Here is an 18,465-nt window from a genome sequence, read left to right as displayed (position 1 = left end):
CCAATAGGATCTCACTAGCTCGTGTTTGGCTTTGCCCACCTCCTTGCTTGTTCTGCCCACTATGTGTCACGCCCTGACCTTAGTTATCTTAGTTTTCTTTATAATTTTGGTTAGGTCAGGGTGTGACGAGGGTGGTGTGTGTTTTTGTCTTGTCTAGGTTTTTTTTGTATATCTATGGGGTTTTCGTATGTCTAGGTATATGTAGGTTTATGGTGGCCTGAATTGGTTCCCGAATCAGAGACAGCTGTTTATCCTTGTCTCTGATTGGGGATCCTATTTAGGTTGCCATTTTCCATTTTGGTTTGTGAGTTATATTCTATGTTTAGTTGCCTATTCTGCACTAGCCATATTGCGCCACGGTTTGTTTAGTTCTGTTCAGTGTTCTCTCTTTTATTAGAGTTATGTTCGCTTACCAAGCTGCGCCTTGGTCTCTGCTTAATGACGACCGTGACACTATGCTTCATTTCTTCCCACTGTAAACGACACAGATGAACTATATTGGGTTAGTTAGAAATATATTTGCTATAATGGTACCTGTATGGAACTGTGTAGCTAGCTAGCTATATAGCTAACAATCGCTAGCAATTAAATTACTTTTTGATACGTTATTGTCTCAACTGTATGTGCATGTAGCTATTTTAGCATTTTAACAGATGCTTACCGATGTATGGATTATGATGATTCATAGCAGACTGAAACACTTTCAAAAATAATCCTTCCCACGCTTCTACCACTCCAGACTGCTTTCGTCACAGAAGATAGAGCTGTGTCAGTAGCTGTATTCAGGACACCACTGGTATTGAAAGCTGTATCTACACTTTGCATGTTGTCCATGATGAAAATATGAGTAAATCCAATGGGCCTTTTCAAATATCCGTGGTAGCAAAGTGCAGGATGAGCCATTTGACAGAGAAGCCTTGAGTGACAGAATGGGCTCTCTTTCTCGTGAATGTCCCAGTCCCCTCATTATCTCAACCAATCATGGCTAGGCAAGATTCTGTATTTTCTCTGTGTCTAAATAGTTGAGAATTCACATTTTATTTATATTTACAGATGACATCTGAGTTTGTTATTAAGGCACATGTAAGTTCACATGTTCAAGAAGGCATTTCTGAAACCCAAAAAATGCATTTTGACTTTTTAATGTTCAAATGCCTACTGGGAGGTAGTGAAATGCGATATACACCCAGTTTTCTGTAAAGGCTCACATTTTAGACATGCCTCCCCTTCAGGCTCACACTATGATTGCTCTACTTTATCCTTTGAAACTGGCCCAAATGTTACGATCAGGATATGGGCCATCTGTGCTGTGTGTGCCATGGAGCAGAAGAGTAGCTGCAGGTAGGAACATGAAACTGCACCCAGACAGAGTGGTTGGTCTTTATGTTCCAGACGGTGGGCAGCCAGAGGCCTGGGAAATGCCCCCACAAGCGCCAATGTCGTTGTCACAACAGCAGGGTGGAAGGCTAACAATGGCCTCTCCTGACAGAACCTGCCAGACCATGTTAATGCCCAAACACAGTGTTTGGGGAAGAAATACCCTGGAAGGCTTGGCCTTTATTTACCAGAACAGGGAAAGATGCTGCCCTAAGTTGGCTGTCAAACAGGTGTTGTAGAGCACGTTGACTGTGTGGTGCTATTGAGTCAGCAGAGCGACTCAATATTTTTACGGACATATTCAATTACTACCGATCCCAGCCTGCTGTCCCCACATGCTTCAAGATGGCCACCATTGTTCCTTTACCCAAGAAGGCAAAGATAACTGAACAAAATGACTACCGCCCGGTAGCACTCACTTCTGTCATCATGAAGTGCTTTGAGAGACGAGTCAAGGATCATATCACCTCCACCTTACCAGCCACCCTAGACCAACCCCCATTTGCATACCGCCCTAACAGGTCCACAGACAATGCAATCGCCATCACACTGCTCACTGCCCTATCCCATTTGGACAAGAGGAATACCTATGTAAGAATGATGTTCATTGACTACAGCTCAGCATTCAACACCATAGTACCCTCCAAGCTCATCGTCAAGCCGGAGGCCTTGGGCCTCAACCCGGCCCTGTGCAATTGGGTCCTGGACTTTCTGACGGCCACCCCCAGGTGGTGAAGGTAGGAAACAACATCTCCACCTCAACACTGGGGCCCCACTGTGTTCTCAGCCCACTCCTGTACTCCCTGTTCACCCACGACTGCGTGGCCATGCACGCCTCCAACTCAATCATCAAGTTTGCAGACGACACAACAGTAGTGGGCTTGATTACAAACAACGACGAGACAGCCTACAGGGAGGAGGTGAGGGCATTCGGAGTGTGGTGTCAGGAAAACAACCTCTCACTCAGCGTCAACAAAACAAAGGAGATGATCGTGGACTTCAGGAAAGAGCAGAGGGAGCACCCCCCTACCCACATTGATGGGACAGCAGTGGAGAAAGTGGAAAGTTTTAAGTTCCTCGGCGTACACTTCAACGACAAACTGAAATGGTCCACACACACAGACAGCGACAGCGCCTCTTCAACCTCAGGAGGCTGAAGAAACTCGTCACCCAAACCTTGACTAACCTTTACAGATCCACAATCGAGAGCATCCTGTTGGGCTGTATCACAGCCTGGTACAGCAACTGGAGGGCCTTGCGGCTGAGGGTGGAGCGTTCTGCACAACGCAAACTACCTGACCTCCATTACACCTATAGCACCCGATGTCACAGGAAGGCAAAAAAAGATAGTCAAAGACAACAACCACCCGAGCCACTGCCTGTTCACACCGCTACCATCCAGAAGGCGAGGTCAGTACAGGTACATCAAAGCTGGGACCGAGAGACTGGAGAACAGCTTCTATCTCAAGGCCATCAGACTGCTAAACAGCAATAACTAACTCAGAGAGGTAGCTGCCTACATGGAGACCCAATCACTGGCCACTTTAACAAATGGATCACTAGTCACTTTAAACAATTCCACTTTAAATAATGTCACTTTAATAATGTTTACATATCTTACATTACTCATATCACATGTATATACTGTATTTTATATCATCTATTGCACCTTTCCTATGCCGCTCCGCCATCGCTCATCCATATATTTATATGTACATATTCTCATTCCCCCTTTTTAGATTTGTGTGTATTAGGTAGTTGCTGGGGAATTGTTAGATTACATGTTAGATATTACTGCACTGTCGGAACCAGAAGCACAAGCATTTCGCTACACTCGCATTAACACCTGCTAACCAGGTGTATGTGACCAATATAATTTGATTTGAGAGAGAGAGAGAGAGAGAACAGGCCATAATGTGATCAAGAAGGACAAATGGACTTGCTCAGCTCCTCGTCTCTGGCCCGGCCCTAGAGCCACAGCCACTCAATGATTTATGGCTGTCCTATCTGGAGCTGGGGGCTGGCTGGGGCTGACTTAGGTCCAGAGAGCCCCATGGCTGCTTTATGAATTCTACATGGCATGCCTCAAGGGCAATGAGAATTTAGCCTTGGGCGAGACTGCAAAATAGCACTGCTATGCACGGGGGGAATGTCAAAGAGAAATAAGCAAAGGTGACTTTCAAGCTTTTCAATATACCAAATATGGCAATATTGCTGGGGATGTTAAAAACTCTGCTAATCTACCCAAGTCCTGTCTGATGTCTAACGTCTCTTTTTGGTGCATGCATACTGTACTATTCCAAGTTATCAAGGAATCATCACTGCTGTATATCCGTTATGTTTTAGCATGGTTGTTTCTCTAATGTAGAAATGAGTTCTTTGAAACAGAACCTAGTTAATTGGTTTGAATTCATATTCATTTCCAATATGCAAGCAGGCTTCCATTTACTCATTTTTCAGGTGAGAATTGCATTCCTTTGTGGAGTAAGTGTGTACTGTAGCTCCCTTTAAATCCATTGCAAGACATGTTTTCTGAAAACAGAGGATTCAAAGTGGCACTTTTAACATAGTATAATGTATTTGGGCTTCTAATATGGTATTTGTGGGCATTTGCATTTGGTTGAGAGGACAGTGAAGACTGAAATCTAAGTGATTCACTCATCTGAATATGAATAGCTTCGTGAAAAAAAAGTGAGGAGCAGTTGTGTCTGCAGCCCTAGCCCTGAGGCCATGGGAAACTCAAGTCACTGCAATATTCACAAAGACCACAATTTGAAGGGACCAAAGGCCTTTCTTTGCCTTGCGGCAGCCCACCGATGTGCAGGGACTGGTGGGATGGCACTCTACCTCCAGGCCAGATTAGTCAAGATGGTTCTTTAGGCTCTTATAGGGATTTGTCAGATATTACAGTCCTACAGCGCTGATGGTTCTGCTCTCTCTACTGTTACTACTGCTGATAACAACAGCCAGCAATTGCCTGGCTTCAACGTGGACTCTAAATCAGTGAGAATAAAGGACACGGAGGCTTAAAAGGGGTTCGAGCTGACACTACTTGTCCAGACTCTGGTTTATAAAGACCAGGAGAACCATCAGAAGGACAGAGAGAAGTCTGGTGTGGACCTGCTTTGTCTGTGACTGGACCGCTGCTGGCAAGACAGGAGTAGACTGGATTGAAATCACTCCCCTTATTCGAACAACATGAGATGGTCCACTCTACACTATGCAACAAACAGAGGAACATGATGTTCATGTTAAGATGTACTGTGGTCCCTCCTATGCACACGGAAACATAGCTTTGCTCTTAATGTACACCACCCACCACATCCCCTGGCCTCGGTCAGCACCATTCAGTAGCAGAGTGGCGGTGTGGAGTGAGTGTCACTGTCACTGTTGTTCTTAACTATGTTTCATGTTCCCCAGTCACAGTGGTAAATAACAGAGTGACTACATTTTAAATAGTTGCAAAGTTGCATCCACCCAGTTCCCCATGCAATGTGAACTAAAGTGCACTGGGAGCAGGTTGAACACACAGGTGTTGGCGACAGCATGGCAAATTATAGGAACATAACCCAGGTGGTGGCAAGGGGACAATAGCTCACACTGAGCAGCTGGGCCAGTGACCGTGTCCATGGCCTAAGAGTGGGAGACACCCTGAGCCTGCTCTTTATTCACAGCTTACACGGGCATGCCTTTGACTGGTGCAGGCAGCCGTTCAACAGGCAAGCTAATTTATGGCGGCGTGTGGGGTTGAGCCGGAGGGCAGTAAATACTGGAGAAGAACATGTCCTTTCCCTCACCTTTCCTAATAGCCAAGTACTCTGCCTTTCCATGTAACCTGTACATACCCCAGCCCACACCCTCGCTCCCCAGCCCAGGTCCCTGCTGCACCAGGAGAAATGTCACCCTGTAATTCCATGAAAATAACTGATGGGGTCAGTGAACGTCACACTTGGTGATTGTAAAATGGGATCTTTCAGCATGAGAAATGTGGAGTGCACAGTAGGGGCTCTCCTTATCTTGAAACACTGGGCTCCGATACATTTCCCCTACTGCACTGTGGATTCAGGAGAAATCACAGGGCTTAATGTGAGGAATGCAGACTGAAGGAGTTTGCTCTTGACCCCAAACTGAACTGCTGTCTCCAAGGAAATGGAGGAGCTAGCTTCTGCACCAACTGTTGTTGGTTGGTGGTAGTCTAGCGATCAAGAGTTTTTGGACCAGTAACCGAAAGGTTGCTGGTTCGAATCCCCAAGCCGACTAGATGAAACATCTGTTGATGTCCCTTTGAGCAAGACACTTAACCCTAATTGCTCCTGTAAGTCACTCTGCATAAGAGTGTCTGCTAAATGACCAAAAAATGTTTAAAAAAAATAATTATACTGAATAAAAAATATAAACGCAACATGCAACAATTTCAATGTTACAGTTCATAAGGAAATAAGTCTATTGAAATAAATAAATTAGCCCCTAATCTATGGATTTCACATGATTGGGATGGGGTGCCGCCATGGGTGGGCCTGGGAGGGCTCCTCACCCACTGGGGAGCCAGGCCCAGCCAATCAGACTGAGTTTTTCCCCACTAAAGGGCTTTATTACAGACATACAGTGCATTCGGAAAGTACTTTGTTGAATCACCTTTCACAGTGATTACAGTCTTCTTGGGTATGACACTACAAAGCTTGGTACACCTGTATTTGGGGAGTTTCTCCCATTCTTCTTTCCAGATCCTCTCTAGCTTTGTTAGGTTGGATGGGGAGCGTCGCTGCACAGCTATTTTCAGGTCTCTCCAGAGATGTTCGATCGGGTTCAAGTCTGGGCTCTGGCTGGGTCACTCAAGGACATTCAGAGACTTGTCCTGAAGCCACTCCTGCGTTGTCTTGGCTGTGTGCTTAGGGTCGTTGTTCTCTTGGAAGTTGAACATTCGCCCGAGTCTGAGGTTCTGTACTTTACTCCATGCATCTTTCTCTCGATCCTGACTAGTCTCCCAGTCCCTGTCACTGTAAAAACATCCACACAGCATAATGCTGTCACCACCATGCTTCACCGTAGGTATGGTGCCAGGTTTTCTCCAGAAGTGATGCTTGGCATGCCAAAGAGTTCAATCTTGGTTTCATCAGATCAGAGAATCTTGTTTCTCATGGTCTGAAAGTCCTTTAGATGCCTTTTGGCAAACTCCAAGCAGGCTGTAATGTGCCTTGTACTGATGAGTGGCTTCCATCTGGCCACTCTACCATAAAGGCCTGATTGGTGGAGTGCTGCAGAGATGGTTGTCCTTCTGGAAGATTCTCCCATCTCCACAGAGGAGCTCTGTCAGAGTGACCATCAAGTTCTTGGTCACCTCCCTGACCAAGGCCCTTCTCCCCCGATTGCTCAGTTTGGCCGGGTGGCCAGCTCTAGAAAGTGTCTTGGTGGTTCCAAACTTCTTTCATTTAAGAATGGAGTCCACTGTGTTCTTGGGGACCTTCAATGCTGTAGAAATGTTTTGGTACCCTCCCCAGATCTGTGCCTCGACACAATCCTGACTCTGAGCTCTACAGACAATTCCTTCGACCTCATGGCTTGGTTTTTGCTCTGACATACACTGTCAACTGTGGGACCTTATATAGACAGGTGTGTGCCTTTCCAAATCATGTCCAATCAATTGAATTTACCATAGGTGGACTCCAAACAAGTTGTAGAAACATCTCAAAGATGATCAATGTAACGGTTCTCTTTTGGTGAAGGAGAGTCGGACCAAAATGCGGCGTGTAGATTGCGATCCATGTTTAATCAACAAACGTAAAACACGAATCAATACAAAAACTACAAAAAAACAACAAACGTGGAAACGTAACGAAAACCGAAACAGCCCTATCTGGTGAAAACACAGAGACAGGAACAATCACCCACAAACACACAGTGAAACCCAGGCTACCTAAATATGGTTCCCAATCAGAGACTATGACTAACACCTGCCTCTGATTGAGAACCATATCAGGCCAGACATAGAAATAGACAAACTAGACATGAAACATAGAATGCCCACTCAGCTCACACCCTGACCAACCAAAACATAGAAATATCAAAGTAAACTATGGTCAGGGTGTGACAATCAATGTAAACAGGATGCACCTGAGCTCAATTTTGAGCAAAGGATCTGAATATTTATATAAGGTATTTCTTATTTTTTTAATAATTAAAAACCTCTTTTCACTTTGTCATTATGGGATATTGTGTGTAGATTGATAAGGATTTTTTAAATGTAATCCATTTTTGAATAAGGCTGTAACGTAACAAAATTTGGAAAAGGTTAAGGGGTCTGAATGCCTTCCGAATGCACTGTAAATACTCCTCAGTTTCATCAGCTGTGTGGCTGGTCTCAGAGGATCCCGCAGGTGAAGAAGCCGGATTGGAGGTCCTGGGCTGACATGGTTACACGTGGTCTGCGGTTGTGAGGCCGGTTGGACGTACTGCCAAATTCTCTAAAACGACTTTGGCGGCAGCTTATTGTAAAGAAATTAACATTAAATTCTCTGGCAACCGCTCTGGTGGACATTCCTGCAGTCAGCAGGCCAATTGCACACTCCCTCAATACTTGTGACATCTGTGGTAATGTGTTGTGTGACAAAACTCCACATTTTAGAGTAGCCTTTTATCATCCCCAGTACAAGGTGCACCTGTGTCATGATCTTGCTGTTTAATCAGCTTCTTGATATTCCACACCTGTGAATGGATTATATTGGCAAAGGAGAAATGCTCACCAAAAAAATGTGAGCACAAAAGTATAATATTTACCTATGGGGGATAGGCAGCGGAGGACACACTGACGGGTTGTGCTGTTTGGGTGGTAGCAGTGGTGGGGTCACTCCAAGGTTCTGTCAGTTCAGAACACTGATGTAATGGATTGGTGCTACATCTGTGCAAATCCCATACTTTGTTAATAAAAAAGACAAGTCATCAAATAACTAGACAAGATTTTAACTGGATAACTGATAACAGATGACCATCATCACACTGCAGTGTATGGATGGACAGGATATTACATAGTATCATTTCCTGGTGGCTGTAATGCTCCTCTAACTTTGTCCTCATTTATCCCGAGGAAGTGACGGTTGAGGTGACCCAGAGTGGCGAGAGGTTCCATATTCTCTCATCGTCGGTGACAACCTTTTGGCAGTTTGCCCTTTCAGATGTCTACCCTGAAGGATCGACTGGTTTCTGTTCTGCTCATCAAATGGCTCTGTGGGAATCAATTCCCGAGCTACCCGTCTAAAAACCTGGCGGTTGCTTGTCATCTTCATGAAGACACAATACCACATCCCAAATTACTGACAGTACCAAATGATGTGTGAAGTAAGCTTGGTTGTCACCCTGTAGATTGGGATGGAATATTGTTGAAGCTGTCAGACCGCTGGTCTGGTCTTCAGGGAGTTGAGTCTGCTCTCACACTGCCACATTACCACTGTGACCTTGTAGTCCCATCACAGGGGCTACAGACGTGCAAAGCCCGCTCGGGCACAGAGCGCCCACACGCGCGGTAGTGAATGGGCTCCCCAGCCCAGTTTCCTAGCTGAGGCAGACTGAGGCAGTGACTTTGACCTGTTATGGAGATTCCAGGTGTGAGAGAAGACTCAGTGAGAGGGATGGGTAAGGTCATTTCTGGTAGACGAGTACCAGCAGGGTCATGTCTTTAGTGAGCCACATCAGGGAGCCTGATGCAGACCGCAGAGGGAAGCGTGTGGTGAATGGAACGGATAGAGATGCACTATTCTAATATACTGCCCATGTCACAGAGGATAACTCTGGGCTACTCAACCAAGGGTACTTCCAGCCCTGCAGCTCTGTAACAACAAAAACAATACCAATGTCTTTACTCATCAGTGGTACAGCAGCTGCCACTATTTTCAACACATTTTTAGATTTGGGAATTTCTCACTTGCTTTTTCACTTCAGACACCCCAAGTCAAACATCTCTTCTGTTTCTTCTATCTCCAGGAACAAGGAAAGATTGGTGTGATCTTCAACGTGGGGACAGACGACATCACCATTGACGAGCCGGCTGTCATAGTTAGCGATGGCAAGTACCATGTTGTGCGCTTCACACGCAGTGGTGGCAACGCCACCCTCCAGGTGGACAACCAGCCGGTCGAGCGCTACCCACCAGGTAAGGCATGGAGCAGGACACTTTGAAATGGGTGGGATGAGTGGGAGCGACAGATAAGTATACATTAAAAGAAAGAGGGAGAGAGAGTGTGAGAGAGAGAGATATCCAGGCTGTAACAACACAGACATGGAGGAAGGTGCACGGTGATTCCAGCTCAAGCCATCAAACAGAAAATATCACATCAATTCAGGGACAGTTGTTGGATGCTCTTGGCAAGCAAGTCCAAATGGAATTGGAAGTTTGCCTTCTGCCATAGAGTAAATTGATTTGTTTTCTTCAGCACGCCCCAGCATTCAGTTTTGATATGTGCCATTTCACTATTCTATCTATTCAGAGCACTTTATGGAGTTGCCACATGGTGGGCACAGATAACTACTGCATAAACAATCTAATAACAATCTGAAATGGACACACTTCCCTCAAGCTGCCTTGCCGAGTACATCTGGCAGAGGATGGATTCGGATTCTTCGTAGTAATTGTAGCAGCCAGCTTGGCCGGTGGCAAAGTGGATGCTGAGAATGGGATCTTCGCACAGCCTCAGAGCAATGAAGGAACCCTCAGCCAAATCTCAGCTTTCGCTTTATCCCCCCCCCCGCCTGTAAAATGAGCTTTTATATGAGAGCACTGATTATGTGTGTGTGGCGTGAAAAGGGGAGGAGGAAGAGGTGTGTGGCTCTCAAGTGGCGCAGCGGTCTAAGACACTGCATCTCAGTGCAAGAGGAGTCACTACAAATCCTGGTTTGAATCCAGGCTGTGTCACATCCGGCCGTGATTGGGAGTCCCGTAGGGCGGCGCACAATTGGCCCAGCGTTGTCCGGTGTAGGCCGTCATTGTAAATAAGAATTTGTTCTTAGCTGACTTGCCTAGTTGAAATTAAGGTTAAAAAAGAACATTCTGTCATCTGCTCCTTGTCCCTTCACCTTCTGTCTCTCCTCCATGCTATCTGACAAATCAAATCCAAAACATTTTTTACATTGCATCCTTATGATTCATGTAGTATCTAATGATCTGTTTCTTTTCCACTCACACTGGCCAAACTAACAATAAGAATTATCCAAAATGTGTCAATGATTTTCTAGATTGTAATTGATAGGGGCAGTTCAGCTATTCTCTAACTACTTTAGTAAAGGTATTGTTCTCAATGACAGAGAACTCTCTCCCTCTCCACTTTCTTGATATTCAATACATGATCTGACATAACAAGTCATGTCTAGTCAGACAATCAGTTGTATACCCATATTAGGCACAGGCATTTTGTTGTACTGTATCTTTAAGGTAGGTTAAGAGCACCAGGGTAAGATTAGGTTACTATGCTACTGCAGGTGTTTGGTTCCAGTACAGTCAAGTGGAGTGATGCTCAAGGCTAGTTTTACCAAGGTTCTTTTTATTTTATAATGGCTGCTTCATCCACTCTAGCACTCCACCAATGGGGCACTAACCCAGTCAGTAATTGGCCCAATCATAACATTACTGTAACCGTATGTGAAAGGAGTAGAGCAGTGGAAATGAGGGCTTTGAGCTAGATGAGAACTGTCACAGAGAAAGTTCAGATGCCATTGTGGTCCTTCTTTTGGTTCGTTATTTCATTTTGAGTCTGATACAAGGCGTGTCATCCACAGTCACACAGACAAGGGAGAAAATTAATTATCTCATTAAAGCAATGCCTAGTAGTAGATAGAGTCATATCCCATACCTTGGGAGCCTTTGATTTGTTCACAATAGAATGTCCTCAATAGGGCCTACCGAGTGGCGCAGTGGTCTAAGGTGTCACTACAGACCCGGGTTCGATCCCAAGCTGTGTCAAAGCTGGCCATGATCGGAAGACCCATGAGGCGGCGTACAATTAGCCCAGCATCATCTGGGTTCGGGGAGTGTTTGGCAGGCTGGGATGGCCCTATCCCATGTCCTTGTGACAGGCTGGGCACCTGCAAGCTGACCTCAGTCACCAGTTGGATGGTGTTTCCTCCGACACATTGGTGTGGCTGGCTTCCGGGTTAAGCAAGCAGTGTGTCAAGAAGCAGTGCAGCTTGGGAGGGTCGTCCTTCGAGAAAACACATGGCTCTCAACCTTCGCCTCTCCCGAGTCCGTACAGGAGTTACAGCGATGGGACAAGACTGTAACTACCAATTGGGGAGAAAAGGGGCTAAAAGTTGAAAGAAATATATGTCTTCCACAAATAAATACTAATCTTATATCTGTAAAGTTAATCACGCTTAACAGACTGTTTTATACTGTATACATAAAGTATATCTGTTCAGAGTAAATAACAACAATTGATTGAAATGTCTGTGTATAACATTTTGATGATATCATGAATCCCTTTCATCAAGAATAAAGAACCCTGCTAGGCTACTTCCCGTAACAGTCGCCATCGCCCTTCCATTGACATGATAACAACCAGAAAATGTCTTCTTGACATTTACTCATGCTTCTAAATGGTTATCTTTTGAATGCATGCATTGTTGCTTTCTTGCTGTTTTCTACCAATTACAGTTCAATCTCTTCTTCTATTTTGTATGCATTTAAGCCCTGATGCTTTGCTAAAAATGTCATAATTACACCAATCCCCCTAAATGATCCAGCTCAGTATTTTATAAATAGAAATAAACACCATTCTAACTAATGTACCATTTGTTACTGTCCCTTAACTAAATACCACTAAGTAAAGCACAAGTTTCTTTTAACCTGAAGCTGGGTTAAAATTGATAACTTGCTAAATGTGTTAGCCATGATGCCCTGTCTCTAACCTTGTGATCTTTCAACTTCCAGACTTTAACCTCTAATCTGTCTCTCCAAATTCTTTGAAGGGAACTTTGATAATGAGCGCCTGGTTATTGCTAGACAAAGAATCCCATACCGACTTGGTCGGGTAGTTGACGAGTGGCTACTCGACAAAGGTAAACCGAAAAAAATGAATGAATCCATTAAACAGTTACTAAATCCAGTTAAATCCCTCTGTCTAAATCCCTGTAAGAGGTGCAGTGCCAAGAGGCAAAGGATCAAATGCTGTTACCTATGTACGGTATAGAGCTACATGTTGGGTATGTTTGGACTGAAATTGACTGTGGATCGTAGTGACTAGGATGGGAACATAGATATATATCCTCCAACAGCCACCTCGGGCATTTCGAGTAACGTACCCCGGCTCATTTAGTACCATTCTAAAAATATATATATACCAAATGGTTAACAGTACATCTACCAGGTATTCTTTGCAATCCCCAAGACCATTTGGGAATGCTGCACCTCTTCAGAGATTTTTAAATTAATGAACTAAACGTAACCCCTGACTAACCCTCCGACAACGTCCCTCCAATTATTGTGTTTAATTAGATGCTGCTGATTTTCTTACCTTGTTGTTATCTGTTTATTCTTCTTGTGACAGAAACATATTTAAAGTGATAACTAACCTGTTAAACAACTGGGATAATTAGCTGGTAATGGAACATAGAGCATTTCATCTAATGTTTGTGGTTCTTGCAACAAGGTGTAAGTATCCACAATAAACCTTCCACTTGATTTCACATCCTGGTCCCTCTAAATTCTCTAGTCATGTATAGTCCACGCTGTGGTTGACTGACCATGCTAAAACCCACGCACTAACGTGACCCCACTAAACACCACTATACTCTCCCTGCTATGCCTCCAGATGACTTCCCTGCATCCCTGGCAACCATGTCACAGACATTCAGGGACAAAGGGGCTGAGACCCTGACAGACCTCTAGGTTACTGTCACTGCAACACTCAGCTACATAGTTCATTAGAATTCTCCTGAGATTGGCACACGACATTACCCTCTCTCGACTTGCTGAACTCACTGGGTGACCTAACAGGGACAGTGCTTACCAATGCTGCTGTCAGTGGGTGGAGTTAGATAACCTGAGGGAGGAAGGGAGGGAGAAAACACTTCCCTTCCACCAGAGGTAGTCAGTCCACTCAGTACAGTGGGTCCCAGAGGAGCAACGCTGATTGGTCCGTCAGCTTATGACTGAGAGGATGAAGGGGAAATGCCCTGTCCCTAGCTGTCCTTCAATTCAGAGAAACAACTCCCTGTGCTTAATGGAGGAAAGTAATGTGCTTACAGTTTCCCATGACACTCTTTTCTCACATTACTCCATGTAAACACACTGATAGTGAAATGTAAGTAAAATTATACGCATTGTTGTGCCATCTTCCCCTCTCGCAAACACTTAACCGATTTGAAAAGCACATTTGTTTGGACCCTGTGACCAGGATTAAGCCAATTCACTAACTCAATTGAAAATTGAAAATACTTTACCAATATAACATTCAAACTAACCACATCTTACCCTCAGAATATATTGGGCCAATATATGTGACCAGTACGATGACTAAATATACAAACCAGACCACTGACATTGAGTTGAACATTTCAGACAAGCTTTTAACATATACTTCCATCATTTAACTTGTTGTGCTGAGTTCCAAATCTGTTGCCAAGGCCCTTCTGGGTATCTAGAACGGTATAACTCATACTGTAATTGGATGTCCGCCTGTTTGTGTCTCTCTCCTTTCTCTCCATTTCTATCTTTCGACCTCGATCCCTCTTCCTCCTATTCCTTTACCTCACTACAGGACGACAGCTGACTATCTTCAACAGCCAGGCAGCGATAAAGATCGGGGGTCAGGATAAGGGCCGGCCGTTCCAGGGCCAGATCTCTGGCCTCTACTATAATGGCCTGCAGGTGCTGACGCTGGCGGCAGAGAATGACCCCAGTGTCCAGGCTGAGGGGAACCTGAGGCTGGTGGGAGACTCCCTGTCTGTGCTGACCACTGAGACCACCTCCACCACCCCACTGGCAGCCTCCGACATGTCCACCACCATCATGGAGACCACCACCACCATGGCCACCACCACCACCCGCAGGCAACGCTCACCCAGCATGAGGGAGAGCATCTCCCAGGTCAGAGGGAAGGCCGGGTGGGGGCATGCGAGGCAGGGTACTAGGGCCATGTTGAACGTTATTAGTGACCAATGGTGCGTGAGGTGATGTAATGATGACTGCTAACTAAGACTAGCCATTTTAATCAGTATGTTAACTGTCCCTCATTCAGTAATCCTGGTTTTAACATTGTACTATAAGGAGCTGTACGTATGGTGTTTTCCTAATGTTAGAGGTGACTGTGACAAGGACTGTGGGTGAGCTCGTGTTAGGACTGAAGGCATTAGACAGACAGCATAAGTAACCATTTAGATGGGAAGGTTTTGCGAAGGGACTCCGCCAGACAGACAATATGTCCATTATCTGGAGGTTGGCTGCGTGAGACAGACACTCCATCTACATTATAGCTCATTTAGCCACTCACCAGGCAGACAAATCCAAACAACCCTTAAAGAACACTTTCACAGGAACAATCTCCCTCTCTCTCTCTCTCTCTCTCTCTCTCTCTCTCTCAATTCCTTTGCACATTTTCAACATAACCATGCTGGCATTCCTCTGCCAATAAGAGGCTGTAATTACTCATTAAAACCAAGAGCTTTCAAGAAGGGAGCACAGACAAAGCACTGGACCTAGACACGTCTTTGAACATACGTTAGCTCTCTATTGGAAGTGTTTTCCTGGTTTGTTGGGGGAAATTAATTCATGTATGATGCCTTTTCAATGTCATGGTCACAGTGCGCACCAGATAAAAAACCATCAGACCCTGTGTAAGTCATTGTGCTGTTTTTAAAACTCCCTCAGCAGCGTGATGCACTCTTTTCTTCTTCTTTTTTTCAGCTACAAAGCTGTAAATCCCCCAAAAGCTACATTTACAGGTTTTTTTTTAGCAGACAGAGCTACATTTCCTTTTCTACACCGACTTGCATATGTATTAGGCAGCCTGTGGGCATATAGATCCACGCAAAAGGCCCCACCACATTCAGTGTAAGTTGTCAAGGGACCTCCATCCTTTAATACGCCCCCATTTCTTGGATTCAACCTTTTTTTTTCCCCTCAGCCTTTGGCTTTGTTGATCAAGATATGATTGAAGGTCACACTCAGGAACAATTTTTGCCAGTCATGGCTAAACTGCCTATTTCCATATCAAGCGATCTGGTGGTCATTTGCATGAATGTTGATGAAACACAATTCAACCCCATGTAGAACCTTGGACTAATATAAATAGCCCTAGGGAGACCAGCAGAGCAAAGAGCGGGGGTTACAGAGAGACCACCTCAGAGCTGCTCTTATTAGGCTCCCAGCAGAATGTTTCTAACTACCAAGCTTGTCCTTTCTACATATGAAAACATAATTTATGTTCACGGGCTGTCTGAATATTTCAAACAACATTAGTCACTTGAAATATTAAACAGTACAAGTTTAAGTTATATTCAAAGTCATTTTTTCTCTAACACTCTGATTGGGAGAGACAAACACCTGTGTTTATCATGACATACGGCGGGACCCAGATGCAGACACAGGAGGCAGATGGTTGGAGTCTTACAATGTTTATTAATCCAAAAAGGAGTAGGCAAGAGAATGGTCATGGACAGGCAAAAAGGTCAAAACCAGATCAGAGTCCAGGAGTACAGAGTGGCAGACAGGCTCGTGGTCAAGGCAGGCAGAATGGTCAGGCAGGCAGGTACAGAGTAGCAGACAGGCTCGTGGTCAAGGCAGGCAGACTGGTCAGGCAGGCGGGAACAAAGTCCAGAAACAGGCAAGGGTCAAAACCGGGAGGACTAGAAAAAGGGAGAATAGCAAAAAGCAGGAGAACGGGGAAAAACGCTGGTTGACTTGGAAAAACATACAAGACGAACTGGCACAGAGAGACAGGAAACACAGGGTTAAATACACTGGCCCAGAGAGACAGGAAACACAGGGATAAATACACTGGGGAAAACAAGCGACACATGGAAGGGGTGGAGACAACAACGAGGACAGGTGAAACTGATCAGGGTGCGACAGTGTATTCACTTGGCAATCCTCTCTCTTCTGTTGTGGCTATGATTTATTCTCCATCATGTACTTTCTAGGTTCCTCATAAGATTAGCACGTGTGCTACTGAACAACACAAGCTCAATCATTCTCACAGTCAGCTAACTCCCTCTGAGCCATTAGACGACAGTAGTGGGATATAAGATACTGTAATCATTTCCCCAGGCAGTGGTTTACATTGAAAGTGTTTCGTGTACCTGAGACGAGCATTTGTCATGGCGTCATGTCATAAATTACCAAAAACAAACCCAATTAATAATACCTACAGTTCCACCAGAAACAATAAACTTGCTTATGAAACTACAGGCGTTGTATACACAGACACAAGAAGGGAGGGAGTAATTGTTTTATGAACGCAGTCAGGCAGATCTAATATGCAGCAATAAAGCATGTTTTAATTAGAGAATCAAAACGCCACAACGATGCCGTTATTTGTTATGTGTGGATTAGACAGTAAGACACAAGGGCCAGACAAGACAACTCTTTAATCGTCCTACAGTTTTCACACGGCCAAGCAATTGTTCTGATCACAGTTGCTAAAGCTTTACTGTGAAAAAACGAAGCTTTAGATAACTTTTCATACACTAACCACGTCTCCAGATGTCTTAAAAGCACATTTGATGGATGACAGTACTCTGTAACAGCCATTGCCCAGTATGCATGTCAAGTTCCAGCTAAATCCGAACCCTGTAAATGCATTGATACCGTACGGTGGGGCAAAGGCTACTTCCTCCAGCTAAATAAGTTGATTAGGCTTGTCCATACGATAATGAAGGCGATAAATTGATGTCAATCATGGCCTAACTGCTTACCTCCAATGTCAAACCTCCCTGTCTATGCAAACCTGGTCATTAGCATAGATTTACATCGACTAGATTTCTCAAGCCCTTGTTGAATTTCAATGCTCTTTCAGAAGGTCATAATGGCAGACAGCTTTAGGGTTGGCTACACCTGCTTGTAGTGACCACATTTATTTCTACATTTACTGACACTGCCTTTTCTCCTCAAAATAGTTCAGTGTGTCTATTCCTTTGATATTTTATATAGGTAAATGATACACTGTGACAGTTGAATACATGTTTGAATGGAAAACATTGTCTTCGAAACTGCGATGACAGTTTGATGGAACATTGTTTGAGAAGAGCTCAGGGAAGTCCAATGATTAATATACTGTATGTGAGAGCTGTCAAAAAAAAGTGGTGTCTCATATCAAACATGTGCAGATATGATTTATCGTGAGGTTTCTGTGCCTTGACATGGGAGGACAAACTGATGCAGTCGTGTAATCTCCGGATCAAACTACAGTGAGTTCCAAAAGCATTGGGACAGTGACAAATGTGTTGTTGTTTTGGCTCTGTAATCCAGACCTTTGGGTTTGAAATGATACAACGACTGTGAGGTTAAAGTGCAGACTGTCAACGTAAATTTGAGGGTATTTTCGTCCATTATTGGGTGAACCATTTAGAAATTACAGCACTTTTTGTACATAGACCCTCCATTTTAGGGGACCAGAAGTATTGCTACAAATTCACTTATAATGTGTATTAAAGTAGTCATAAGTTTAGTATTTCGTCCCGTATTCCGAGCACGCAATGACTACATCAAGCTTGTAACTCTATAAACTTGTTGGATGCAGTTTCTGTTTGTTTTGGTCGTGTTTCAGATTGTTTTCTGCCCAATAGAAATGAATGGTAAATAATGTATTTTGTCATGTTGGAGTCACTTGTATTGTAAATGAGAATATAATATGTTTTCTATACACTTCTACATTCATGTGGATGCTACCATGGTTATAGGTAGTCATGAATGAATTGTGCATAATGATGAGGGAGAAAGTTACAGATGCACAAATATCGTACCCCCAAGACATGCTAACCTCTCACCATTACAATAACAGGGGAGGTTATCAATTTTGGGGGGGGCTATGATATTTATGCCTCTGTAACTTTCTCACTCCTTATTCACGATTCATTCAGGATTAGCCGTGCAAATGGTATCATCCACAT

General features: G+C 44.3%; 1 protein-coding gene across 1 annotated transcript in view; it reads left to right on the top strand.

Annotated features, from left to right (window-relative positions):
* LOC112228965 (neurexin-2) overlaps positions 1-18,465 on the top strand; it is a 222,495-nt gene that overhangs the window by 195,082 nt on the left and 8,948 nt on the right. The window contains 2 exon segments of the mRNA XM_042309468.1: positions 9,352-9,520; positions 14,118-14,446. Of these exon segments, the coding sequence (XP_042165402.1) occupies positions 9,352-9,520; positions 14,118-14,446 (498 nt within the window).

The sequence above is a fragment of the Oncorhynchus tshawytscha genome, linkage group LG30, assembly GCF_018296145.1.
Source record: "Oncorhynchus tshawytscha isolate Ot180627B linkage group LG30, Otsh_v2.0, whole genome shotgun sequence".
Classification (NCBI taxonomy): domain Eukaryota; kingdom Metazoa; phylum Chordata; class Actinopteri; order Salmoniformes; family Salmonidae; genus Oncorhynchus; species Oncorhynchus tshawytscha.
Note: the sequence above shows the minus strand (reverse complement) of the source record. Positions and strands in the feature narration are given on the sequence as shown.